The sequence below is a fragment of the Callithrix jacchus genome, chromosome 13, assembly GCF_049354715.1.
Source record: "Callithrix jacchus isolate 240 chromosome 13, calJac240_pri, whole genome shotgun sequence".
In the NCBI taxonomy this organism is placed as follows: Eukaryota; Metazoa; Chordata; class Mammalia; order Primates; family Cebidae; genus Callithrix; species Callithrix jacchus.
In genome coordinates, this window is record NC_133514.1 from 11333048 (window position 1) to 11346306 (window position 13259).

A 13259-nucleotide genomic window follows, 5' to 3' on the forward strand; every position below is an offset into this window, starting at 1 on the left:
GAAAGTAGGTGGCAAAGGAGAGACCAGTGGAATGAGTTAATGACATGGGCCTGCCCCATTGGGCACAAGGGATGTAGCAGGCAGATGGCAGAACAGGGCAGAGGTGGTTTCTGGCTTGGGAAGAGGCAGCACATGGTGACCCCCTCACTGTCCTGATTTTGAGGGCCACAGTCACCTGTCAAACCCACAGCTCCAGGACTTTTGCCGCTGTTTCCATGAGAGGCACAACACCCCCAGGAAACAGCACGGAAGCAGGAGGCCTTCTGCACTCTGCTGTGTGTGACTTTGAGTAGGTTCTTGTGCTCCTTGAACCCTGAAACCCTTGACACGTGGGAAGAGCAAATGTCACCTTGTCTTTCTCCTAGTACATCTTAGTGAGAGAGGGACCTGAGACACCACCCTACAGCACCCCTACTCGGCAGGAGAGAGAGCCGGGGCCCAGAGGTGAAAGGGACGCATGCAGTGTCACACAGCAGATCCACAGCAGAGAGGGCTCCAGGCCAGGTCTCCAACCTCTGGGACAGCACCTGCCCCCTGCCTGAGTCCAGACAGTGCAGATGCTCCTGGGAGAAGGAATTTTCTGGAGGGCACATGGCTCTGCGTCCTATTGTGGGAGAGCTGCGGGCTGGGCTGCATGCGGTGAAGCCTGTGGTGGAAGAGGCAGGAAGAAGAATCCCAGGATAGATTCTCGTCACATAGTACGGGGTTCCCTGGAGGGCTTCACTGGTGTGTGGGGCACCCTCACTATTACCTGCTTGTACCCTTGGGTGGCTCCATCTTCAGCTGAGCTCAGGCTCGTCAGCACATGACCAGCGCCCCCAGAGTAAAGCTCTGTGCTTAGCAGAGGTGCGTAACCCTCTCCTGTCACTCAAGGGAAATTGTCTGGATGGGATTTTAGGTGGTTGCAGGTGGTTTCCAAGACAGAGACCAGACAGCATGGGTTTGTTTCTTTTTCATTGTAAGAAGTCTCTGTGGGTGCTGAGCTGACGGTGCCGCACAACTCACGGCTGTGGATGGCTGGTCCCCAGTCAGTCTTGGGTGGCGGTGGGGGCCTTCTACTTCCTTGCCTTCGCTTTCTTTCCTTTACTCACTTTGTGGGGCTTCAGAGCTTCCTCCTGGCCTGCGTGGCTGGTGATGGGGGGCGGAAAAGGGGCGGGGGTGTTGAGGTTCAGAGTCTTCTTCTGAAGCTTCAGGTCCAAGATGGCGAAAGTGTTCTGGATCTGGCACTGCAGCAGCTCCTGCAGGAATGCCATCTGGATGTGGACGGCCTGGCGGACGAGGCTCTCCAACTCCTGTAAGGAATGGGGAGGACCAGTGAGCGGGGCTGGGGAGCCTCGTGGGATCTGGTTCTCAACTCAGACCCTGTTGTGGGTCCGAGGATGTGTCCACTGTCCACCCTTCTCACCCTGACCATGTGCCATGGCTGCCTTGACCTCTGGCTTCTGGTTGGCTTCAGCCAACTAGGGGCGGGAGGTCTGAGGATGGGGGAGGTCCCATCTTCTGACCAGCTGTGGGCTGGCCATGGCGGGGGGCCCACTACCGATGGTCACCCTTCTGTCCTTCAGCCCTTGCCTATAACTAAAGCTCTCTTCTTGGGTTCCAATAGTCATTCCCTCCTTTTTCTTTTCTGGCTTAGAGTGGTGGCCATGCTGTTTGAGTGTGTCATTTGTCCTGGGCCCATTGGCCAGTGCCATATTTCCTAGAGATTCTACTCCCTGGGCAATGCAGGCTCCATCTGGATGCCCCGTCCCTCATCATCCTCATTCTCACCTCTCAAAGTTCCAGTGGCAACTTCATGGGAGGGGACGGGGAAATTGCTTCAGAGAATGGGCTTATCCTCCACCCAGCCACCCAGAAAAGGAATGGAAATGCAGCCACCGTCCAGCCACCATGTTGAACAGGAAACCCTGTTGCTCAACTCCATCGTGGCCCACAGAGCCTGGAGACATGGACCACGTAGCTGCGTTTCTCCAGGCTCCCTGCCGGAGCGACCACACAGCAGAGGAGCTGTTATTGGGGGAGACGCTGGGAGCCATTGGTTATCTGTAGTGCATTTATTTGAGATCTCGTATTTCACTTAAAATGTATGCAAAATTGTACATTGCCCCAGAATATCTCCTCGGTTGTTTTTGTAGAAAATAATGTTCTTCCACAACATTATTATTATTATTTTGAGACAGAGTTTCGCTCTTTTTGCCCAGTCTGGAGTGCAGTGGCGCTATTTCAGCTTACTGCAACCTCCGCCTCCCTGATTCAAGTGATTCTCCTGCCTTAGCCTCCAGAATAGCTGGGATTACAGGCATGTGCCACCACACCCGGCTACTTTTGTATTTTCAGTAAAGGTGGGGTTTCTCTATGTTGGTCAGGCTGGTCTTGAACAGCCAACCTCAGGTGATCTGCCCGCCTTGGCCTCCCAAAGTGCTGGGATTACCAGTGTGAGCCACCACACCTGGCGAGAATGGGCTGTGTTTATTCTATGGCTTTGAGTGCCCCATCTCAGGTACATGGCTGGGGCACATGGCATGGGGGGGCTCTAGCTCACCAGCTCCACCAGGCAGGGGCCAGCAGTGCCGTGCTGGAGGCTGGACATGGAGCTGAGAGTAGCAGGTAGGAAGAGCTGTGGGACATGCAGGGCATTAGGGGCCAATCTCTCCCACTGTGGCCACCGACCCCGCCTCTACCCTGCCGCCCTGTGTGCTAGAGCAAGGTCCCTGGCAGGGGCCAGAGACACAGACTGTTGCATGGGTTTTGTTGAATGTCTTCATGAGCTAAGATTACACGGCCCCTCAATGTACTATTTGTCTGGAGACTTAACTTTACTTAGATGAGCACCATCCAGGCTAATGTGTTCATTGTTCTTTAGAGATTTTCGTTTGTGTGTGTGTGTCCCTAAAGAAATACTTCCTAGGGCCATTTGCTCTTCAGCTGATGATTCAGAAACCAAAGCCCCTTGGGACTCACAGGCCCTGCGACTCCCACACTCCAATGCCTGAAACACACGCACACACACATACACACACATGCACACACTTGTCTCTCAAGGCATGTTCAAAGATGATTCAACAATGATGGCTTCAATGCCTGTGTGTAGCTAAGAAACCGATGGAGGCTTGGCCAGGCCCTCAGGAAGTCAGCTGCTCTGGGACCGGGCTCATCACAGTCATTGGAGAGCTGGTCATGGGAAATGCTGGCAGCTAGAGCCCCAGTGGTCTGGCAGACCCTCCAAGAGAGCAGTCCAAAGTCTGGGGTTTAGATCCTCCCACGTCTTCCCTGGGCCCCAGCTCCACCCTTTGTCTCCCTAGTCACATGATCCTCCAGAAGCTGTCCCCCTGTCCCTGCTTCCTCCATCTTCTCCCCCAGCCTGGGTACATGCCCGCTCTGGAGAATCTGCTGCAGTTCTAAGGCTGGGGTCTTTTTCCTGACTCTCTTGGTGGAATCTGTCACTGATAAATGACACAGAGGAAGGAGCTTAGAGTGCAGGGTCAGCCAGGTCTCAGTCTGAATGTGAACTCTACCACATGCTAGCTTGGTGACCTTGCAAGTTGATAAGTTCTCTGAGCCTCAGTGGTCTCATCACTAAAATAGGGACATGAATTTCTTCCTTGCAGGGATATTGCATGACGAGGTGCACTCAAAGCCCATGGCTAGACTCTAGATTCCTCCCTGCTTCTTTCCCCCTCCCATGTGTGCCAACGAGGTGCTCCCATCTGCAGTGACTCCAGCCCAGACTGATGTCCTTGCAGGTCTAGGTGCCCACCCTTGGCAAGTAGGCAGAGCCTCACCTGTCTTTCCAGGACCCGGCTGGGCTGCGCTGGCATGGCAGAGGTGAACGCCTTCTGCAGCGAGTTCTTCTTCTCCAGGAGCAGTGCTTCTTTCAGGAGCAGCATGTCGGTGCGTTTCTGTGCCTCAGCCTCGGTCAGCGCAGCCACCTGCTGCTTGTGGGTCCACAAGTCCCTGTCCATGCCCTCGGCCAGTGGGAGGGGCTGGGGTGGCACGCACACCTCCAGGTGGGCAACGGTCAGGTCGACCTGCTGCTCCTGGCCCAGGACATACTGGTAGAGTTTGTAGTGGTGGATGAAGGTGTGGTGGAAGTAGTCACAGAGGGCCAGCAGGCGGGTAGTGTTGAAATGGCCCTTGTAATCTCTGAGCTTGTTTCCCAGGATCATCACAGCCTCAGTAACGGAGCAGCCTGTGGGCACAGGAGCCAGGTAAAGAGTGGGAGTGGGACAGAGCTGCCCTGCCAGGCAGAGGACGTGGGGCTCTGCACATAGACAGCCTGGTCACAGAGCCCATGTCCCACTGCATTTTTTAAAATATGTATTTTTATTTATTTTTGAGATAGGGTCTCACTCTGTCACCCAGGCTGGAGTGCAGTGGTGCAATCATAGCTCACCACAGCCACCAGCTTCCAGGCTCAAGATATCCCCCTGCCTCAGCCTCCTGAGTAGCTGGGATTACAGGCACATGCTACAAACCTAATATTTTTTATTTTTTGTAGAGATGAGATTATCGTTCTTTTGCCCAGGCTGAACTTCTGAGCTGAAGCAGTCCTCCTGCCTCAGCTTCTGAAAGTGCTGGAATTACAGTCGTGAGCCACTGTGCTGGCTCTAACTGCCATTCTTGCTACCGTGATTAGCTCTGGAAAGCTATGCAGTGTACCACATTCCTTTTTTTACCTGCAGTAACTTACACTTATCCCATTTTTTCCTTACATGATTATCCCAGTATAATCATATAAATATGATATGATCTCAGTATAATCACATAATCATTACCATAATTTTTGTTTTCAAACTCTTGAGCTCAAGCAATCCTTCCACCTTGGCCTCCCAAAGTGCGGGGATTACAGGAGTGAACCAACACACCTGGCCAGTATTTTGTCTTTTAAAACTTATTTTAAAAGACAAAATACTAGGCAGGTGTGGTGGTTCAAGATAAAGCACACCTGTTACTTTAGCTGTGCTTTATTTTGTTTCATTTCTAACTTTTTTTTTTTTGAGATGGAGTTTCACTCTTGTTACCCAGGCTGGAGTGCAATGGCGCGATCTCGGCTCACTGCAACCTCCGCCTCCTGGGTTCAGGCAATTCTCCTGCCTCAGCCTCCTGAGTAGCTGGGATTACAGGCACGCGCCACCATGCCCAGCTAATTTTTTGTATTTTTAGTAGAGACGGGGTTTCACCATGTTGACCAGGATGGTCTCGATCTCTTGACCTCGTGATCCACCCGCCTCGGCCTCCCAAAGTGCTGGGATTACAGGCGTGAGCCACCGTGCTCGGCCTAACACTTTTAACTCTTTAGGAAGGAGATGAGGATGTAGAAAAGGAATTCTGATAAGAGTGAAGTAGGAAGTGGTGGGCATGGTGGCTCACACCTGAAATCCCACCATTTTGGGAGGCTGAGGTGGGTGGATCACTTGAGGTCAGAAGTTTGAGACCAGCCTGGCCAACATGACAAAACCCTGTCTCTATGAAAAATACAAATATTATCTGGGTGTGGTGGCAGGTGCCAGTAATCCCAACTACTCAGGAGGCTGAGGCAGGAGAATAGCTTGTGAGAGGAGGTTGCAGTGAGCCAAGACCATGCCACTGCACTCCAGCCTGGGCAACAGAGTAAGACTCCGTCTAAAACAAAGAAAAAAATTCCAACACTTTGGGAGGCCAAGGCAGGAGAATCACCTGAGCTTGGGAGTTTGAGACCAGCCAGGGCAACAGAGTAAGACTCTGTCTAAAACAAAGAAAAAAATCCCAACACTTTGGGAGGCCAAGGCAGGTGAATCACCTGAGGTTGGGAGTTTGAGACCAGCCTGACCAACATGGAGGAACTAAAAATACAAAATGAGCTGGACATTGTGGCGCATGCCTGTAATCTCAGCTACTCGGGAGGCTGAGGTGAGCTGAGATCATGCATTGTACTCCAGCCTGGGCAGCAAAAGCAAAACTCTGTCTCAAAAAAAAACAAAAGAGTGGAGCAGAAGGTGATTGATGCCCAGACAACTTGCTGTGCTGGTGGTTTGTGCCATAGACACAATGGGAAAATATTCTTGATCCCATTTGTGCGAAGGATTGGCTCTGAGGGTAGCACTACGGGCAGTGCTCCTCGGGGCATGACCTGTCTCCCCACTTCTCTCCTCCTCTCCCCTTCACTCCTGCTCACAACTCTTTCAGGTACTCAGCACACTGGTTAGAGGCTGGGCAATCCCAGCATCTGCTTGGGACTTGACAGAGGAGGGGGTTCATGAAGGGTTGTGGCCGAATTACATGCCTGCCCTGCTGAGCAGATGAGCAGACACCAGGCAGAGAGACAGGCAAGTCAAGGGCAGCAGAAGAGCATGGTCCTGGCATGGAGATCTGGGTTCTCATAGACACTGTCCTGGAAGTGCACTGTGGACTTGACCGAGCCTCTCCTGCTCTCTGACTCAGTGTTCCTTCTGAAGAGCAAGGGCTTGGGCCAGGCGTCCACCAGATCATGAGCTTCGGAGAATTTCATAGTTCCTTCTGCTAACAATGAAGGTATCATGCTATAGGCAAGGAGCTGAACTTTTGCCCGAGGTAGAGGACCTGGCTTGTTCACAGACCCCCTTCATTTTCTCTTCCTCTGTGTGAGCCCTCCATGGGGCCCTGTGGAGTTTCCCCACCCCCAGCTAGAGTGCTCCATGCCCCTTCAGCAGGGACTGTCTCAGCCTTGCCCACGAGGTTGTTTTAAAGTCCTCCCACCCCTCATTCCCTGCATGTTTCCTCTTGGCTGGTCATTGAGGCTGTCTTTCTTTGTATGGAAATATTCGCCTTGAATCTCCCCAAAGTACCCAGAGGGTGGAGACCCCATGGTCTTGGGAAAATATTAGCAAAAGCGGTACCAATCCACTTGGAGCCATGTTAGGATGTGCTGGGAGTGATGCTCAGATTCTGGCAATCTCAGTCTCCTGGCGGAGGGAAGGAGGGACAGCTCCATCACGCAGAATCCAGGCTGGAGGCTATACTTCCCCTTTCTTTCATGGCAAACCAGCAGGCTCAGAGCCCAAGGGTTATGCTCCCCTTGGGAAGGTACTGGGTTTGGAGGACTGTGATACTCTGTCCCTCTTAGATATGATACTTGGGCCTTTTTCTCTCACAAGTAAAATTTAGAATAGTGATTTGACTTCACAGCCTTGTTGGAAGGGCCTTATGGGGTAAGATGTCCAGCTTTGTACAGAGCCTAATACAAGCCAGCCATCAATGAATGCTGTAGAAATAGTTTACTTCTACCTTTGCAGAAAAAAGTGTCTTCTTTCCCCTCTTCCCTTCCATCCTGCCTTCCCTCTATTAATTCCTTCCTCAATCTCTGTCCATCTTTTTATTCATCCATTCTTCTACTTATCCTTCCACCCATGCATCCATCCATCCTTTCATTCATCCATTCATTCCTCCATCCACTCATCCATCCATCCATATACCCATCTATCCATTCATCCATCCAACCATCGCATCCATCTATCCTTTCTTCTATTTATCCATCCAACCATGCATCTATCCATTCTTTCATTCATTCTTCCATCCATCCATCCATCCACCCATCCACTTATCCATCCATCCATCCATCCATTTATCTATCTATCCGTCCATCCATCCATCCATCCATTTATCTATCTGTCCATCCATCCATTTATCCACCCATCCATTCATTCATCCATCCTTCTATCGATTCATTCATACATTTTTTCATCCATCTATTTTTCCACTCATTTGTTTATCCATTTACCTATTCATCCATCCATTAATTCTTCAATCTATCCATCCATCTATTCACCCATCCTTCCATCCATTTGTGAAAGGAAAATAAAAACTTGGGAACCCAATTCATTATACCAAAAGAAAAAAATTAAGCTGAAAGTTGAGTAATATGAGAAACTGCCTTTCCTTTTATTCCTAAGCAGATAGAATAAAAGGTCAAATATCTCCACAGGCAGCTATTCTATGTTCACCTTATCCTATGCAAAGTCCCAATTGACTGAGCAAGGGAGGAATACATAATTGATTATTTACCACCTGCTCCTTTTCTCTTGTAACATGTGGATTACCATATCCTCCTTCTTTCTCCTCCAGCCCACTTTCCCCTTTAAATATTGCAGCCCTCAAAATTATCTTTGGAGAAAGACCAGACCTTTCTCCCAGGTATGTCATTAACCTTGGAAAAATAACCTTCTAAATTGATTGAGACCTGTCTTAGATACTTTTTTGTTTACACATTTATCCTTCCATTCACCCAAGATTAGTTTGTCAAATGGTGACTGAACCTATAAATTGTTACTGCCTATTAATTTTACTTAGCACTATGCGAGATTCTGGCAATACTATGACAACAAGCCATATCTCCTGCTCTCAGGTGCTTCCAGGAGAGACACAAGCAGAAAATGGCAGTATATAGTAAAGGGGAACAGAGTTGGGTGAAGAAGAGCAAGGACTTCAGGACCGGGTCCTCCTAGAGAAGGCAATGTGTGACCTGCATCCCAGGGAAGGCTGAGCCAGGCCCAGAGGTGGGGCCACTTCACAGCCCAGCTGAGTGACAGCAAGGAGCAGGCAGCAACCTGGCCTGGGTGACAGCAGGGCGAGGCTTGTTGTCGTTGGCACCTAAAGGTGGAGGCAGATGATGGAAAGAGCTGCATGGAGAGGTGGGTGGAAGGCAGACCCGAAGGCCTTGAACACCACACTCAGAAGCCAGGGCTCTGTCTTCTGGGCAGTGCACAGAAGGAGCAGATATGAGTGTGAGGACCTGGCTATCCTTGGATGTAGGGCGTGCAAGACAGAAACCTGCAAAACCCCCAGGTTCTTATGGGAATGTTTGAGGGACAGTGGGCCCACTAACAGAGAGAATACCATATGGTGGGATGCTGACCTCTGACATGACCCCTGCCCTCAGAGCACTTCCAGTCTCAGCGACAGTTGAACAAATGATGGCTACCTTTGTATTCTCAGCCCCCAGCACTGTGAGTTGTGCATAGGAGAGGCCCAAAGTCTAGAGAGTGAATGAACCAGCTTTAATATGTCAATGCAGAACTGTTCATTCATTCTGTCCACAAATACTTATTCGGGACTTTCCATGTGCCAAGAGGTCTTCCAGGTTCCAGGGAGGTGGTGGAGGGAGGAAACACAGATACCTAGCTCTGCACAGGGCTGTGTGGGGTTGGCAGAGCACATGACAGGAAGAAGGTCAGGAAAGGCTTCCCTGAGGAGGCAGTAAAGGAGCTGGGATGGACTTGCTCAGAGGGGTTTACTGGGCAAAGAGGCGGTGAAGAGCGAGGCAGGAGGGAGTGCAGCTTGTGCAAAGCCCCTGTGGTTGAAGCAAGCACGGCCCACTGAGGGAACAAAAGGCAGGGGAGAAAGGCAGTAAGCAGGATGGACATCTGTGGGTGGGGAGCCAGCTGGCGGGAGATGAGGCTGGGCAGGCCAGGCCCTGCAAGCCCCTAGGATGCCCTGCCTTGCGGGGGTCCCACCCCCAGGGCCACCATCTTGCAGAGGCCCATCTCCCTACCCCACCATGGAGTCTTTCACCAGAGTAAGTCTCCCCTGATGCCAGGCACTGGGGGATGTTGCCTATGGCTGGAGGCTGCTGGGCTGGCAGAACAGGCCCCAAAGGCCAGGCCCACCTGAACATGGCAAAAGGGTTTCCAGCAGGCGGAAGACAGGGGGTGAGCGGAGCCAGGTTTCTGGAAGCCAATTCTGGAGGAACAAGCTGTGTTGGAAGGAAGGGCCAAGGCATCGGGGGTATCAGCCTAGGGCAGGGTCCAGGTCCAGCTTCACCAGCCAGAAGCTCTTGGCTGCCCTCAGGACAACAAAGACCCCGGGCCCCACATGCCCTGTGTCTCTTCCTGTCCTTTCACTCAGAGCAGGACATCAGAGCATGCAGGACTCCTCTACCACGAGGGCTGCCATCATTTAGCAGGAACTTCCCCACAGGGACACAGGGAGAGAGGACGGGAGCTCTGAGATGTCAGGAGATCTGCACATGCCCCATGTTGGGGGCACCAGCCTGGGGTCCAGAGGTCAGTGGGAAAGCCACCCAAGCAGAGGGACCAGCAGTGGTGAAGGCTGGAGGTAAGCAGGGCCACACCCAGCTGTCCGGGAGGCAAAGCTGGATTCTGGGGACTGAGCTGAGGGACCAAGCGTTTGTGGTCAGTTTGGACAGGGTCATTCATGATAGTCCTGTGTGCTGTGTGAAAGAGCTGACTTCACCACGGAACACCAGTACCTCCAAGGATAGCTTACATAGAGAGAATAATCAAATTCCTCAGAGTTTGGAAGCCGGCAGAGTGGTACCGAGGCCAGACGTGAGAGGTTGGGGCCACCCCAGAGGGAAGGCAGTGGCCACGTGGAGGACAGCAGGGGCGGCCCATCGAGGGATCCCAGAGGGTGGCCGGGCATGAGGCCATCATTTCTCATCGGCAAGCTGGACTCCCAGCCTGTGTGGAGGTGATGGTGTGTGAGTCTCATCAGGTGACTCATAGCACCTTCTCTGAACTTGCTGGAAGGTGCCCTGCTCCTCCTCCAGCCTGGCCTGACCTGATGGAGCATGGGGTGGGGCCACCTGCATCCTGCAGCTGTGGGTGGCTGTGTCTGCCTCCTCGGTCAAGGCCAGCTCGTGGACCCATCTGTTTAGCCCCCAGCAGCCACACAGAGTCTGGATCTGAACGGAGAAGTCCGAGAGGCTCAGTGTGAAAGTGCTCAGTAGCCGTGTGGGGGTGTCTTGGCGGCTTGCAATCCTGGCCACTGCCCTGTGATAGCCATGCCTGCGGCCTCTACCTACGAGGTCATACAAACCAAGTGCAGACCTAGTCCTGGGTCAACAGGGAAGGAGCCCCTGGGCTGAATCCTAACTTTCAGCCCCCAGACGCTCTTGGCTGGTTCTGGGTTTCAGCAACGCTTGTTGGAAGCCAGCTCATGCGACACTTTCTTGGCCTCAGACCACACTCCCCAGGCCTCGGGTTGAGAAGTTCCTGGTGACTCAGAAAGTGGAGGGATTAAGTCTCAGGGAGAAGCCGCTGGCTGCCGGGTGGACAGATCTGTGCCTGCAAGTTGCTCTTCAATAACAGGGAGTGGCCTTCATTTGCATTGGCTGCTGGGAACTTCCTGAAGATGGTCCCCAACCCCCTGGAGGCCAGCACCTGTGAGGAGAGCATCGGGAGTGGAGGAGGAGAGGAATGAGGAGGGGAAGGGCGGGGGATGGGCGTGCTGGCAGATGTCAGCACGGGACGATCCGACATCAGGGCAGAAAGCACCGGGGGGGCTCCAGGTGGCTTCCTTGACCCCTCACATCTGGAGTCTGGACTGGGCAAAGGGTGGGAGGAGGGAGATGCTCCACATCCCTGTGGGGCTGGAAATGGGGAGGGCTGCTCCTCTGGGTGGGCCTGGGCGGGAGGCCCCAGGTGCCCCGAAAAACCAGTTTGGTTCCCCCATCTTGCCTCCCAGGGGCAGGAACCAAGTCAGGCTAGAGCCTGGCACTGCTCGCCTCTCCCAGCACCTGAGTGCCTACCAGGGCTGGCCCAGTATGGTGGGAAGCAGAAAAAAGCAAGGGCTGCCATCTCCACCCAACGCATTCTTCACCCCTCTACATTGCCCCTGCCCCCTTTGTGCTCCTGGGGAGACTCTGCTAAACTCCTTCACCCTGGGTACCAGGGACTGTATCACCCAGGCATGCTCCCCTCAGTTAGGGAGCTCCCACTGCCTTGTGCCATGCATGTCCTGGGTCACTCGGCCTCCCAGCTCCCAGCACCCTTAGGCTGGCACAGGCCCCAACCCCTCTTCACCCAGGAGAGAAACTGAGCCTTAAAGAGGCTGAAGGATTTGCTCAAGGCCACTCAGCTGGTAAGTGCCTCAGCTGGAATTCAAACCCCAGGCTATCCAGCACCAAGCAGCTTTGGGGTCTTGTTGTAGATCCTTGGAGGTGGGCACTGCAAGGGACCTCCAACCCCATTGGTCACATTTTCCAAAGGACGTTTTGCAATGGCTACTACAGTTGACCCGGGAACAACGTGGGTCGGAACTGCATGAGGAAGGAGTCCCTGAGCTGAATTTTAACTTTCAGCTTCCAGATGCTCCTTCGGGTCCACTTACACATAGATTTTCTTCCTGTGCCACTCCCAAAACGCAAGACCACCCCTTCCTCTTCCTCCTCCTCCTCCTCCTCAGCCTGTTCAGTAAGAAGATGACGAGAATGGTGACCCTGATGATAATCCACTTCTCCTTCATGAAGATTAAATGTATTTTCTCTTCCTTTATGATTTTCTTAATGACTTTCTTTTCTTGAGCCTACTTTATTGTAAGAACATAGTACATAATCATATTACATACAAAACATGTGAATCGACTGTTTATATTATCAGGAAGGCTTCTGGTCAACAGTAGGCTGTTAGTAAGTACATTCTTGAAGAGTCCAAAGTTATACATGGATTTTCGACTGCACAGGAGGTTGGTGGCCCTAAATCTCATGTTGTTCAAGGGTCACCTGTACATCAAAATGAATGTTTCATAGCCAGAGAGACCTTTAAGATATGTTGGATCCAAGAAGATTAAATAGAGCCTTAATATGCTAATAAGCACAACCCAATATGCAAATGAACTTAGCAGATCACCAAAAGGCATCTAGCTTTTGCAGTGTTTCTCGAATCTATTCAGAGCACATAGTCTCTCCCAACCAAGGAGCACATCTCTCTGGACCAAGGAGAAATGTTGAACTTGTCCAATCATTTTTCTCTACAAATGGGGAAACTGAGGCCCAAAAGAAGGATGAGACTTGCCTAAAGCTAACCTGTGGCAAAGTCAGGACCTGAGCTCCAGCCCAGGTGCGGGGGTCAGGACCTGGTAGTGGAGCTGCCCTCCCCATCACCACTCCCTGTGTGGGGAAGGGGGTTGGTGTCTATTTCTTTTCATTGCCCTGGTCCTGGTGCTTTTTGGTAGGTCAGACATGTCTGCGAAAGGTGGGCTGGGGCACTGTCTGCCCAGGGAAGGCAAAGGAAGAGCCGAGGCAGGAGACTGGGTGCTGTTCTTGGGAGTTGCCTTTGTGGCTGCACTGCTGACCACGGCCTGGGGACAGGATTGTCAGGGAGAGCCCTGATAGCTCGCCACCCTTGCTTGAGACCTTTTCTGTGGCCTGGGGTCCTTGGGCTGCTGGCCTCTCCAGTTCCTACTGCAGCACAAGTGGTCCCTTCGGGATGACCCCTTTCCAAAGCCACATGGTGAACTGCAGGGAGAGGAGAGAGGGTAGGCTGGTTGGGTCTGATGCTCCCATG

At 52.3% G+C, this 13259-nt stretch overlaps 1 protein-coding gene across 3 annotated transcripts in view; it reads right to left on the reverse strand.

Annotated features, from left to right (window-relative positions):
* Positions 1-919: 919 nt before the first annotated feature.
* Positions 920-13259, reverse strand: part of C13H8orf74 (chromosome 13 C8orf74 homolog) — a 28375-nt gene continuing 16035 nt past the window's right edge. For 2 of the 3 annotated variants that reach the window (XM_035269880.3, XM_035269881.3), the window contains exons 3-4: positions 3783-4189; positions 921-1292 (exon numbers count right to left, since the gene is read on the reverse strand). In XM_035269880.3, the coding sequence (XP_035125771.2) occupies positions 1056-1292; positions 3783-4189 (644 nt within the window). In that variant the 3' untranslated portion in view covers positions 921-1055. Of the gene's footprint in view, positions 1293-3782; positions 4190-13259 lie in introns of all 3 variants that reach the window. The other variant, XM_035269879.3, reaches the window with a different exon arrangement.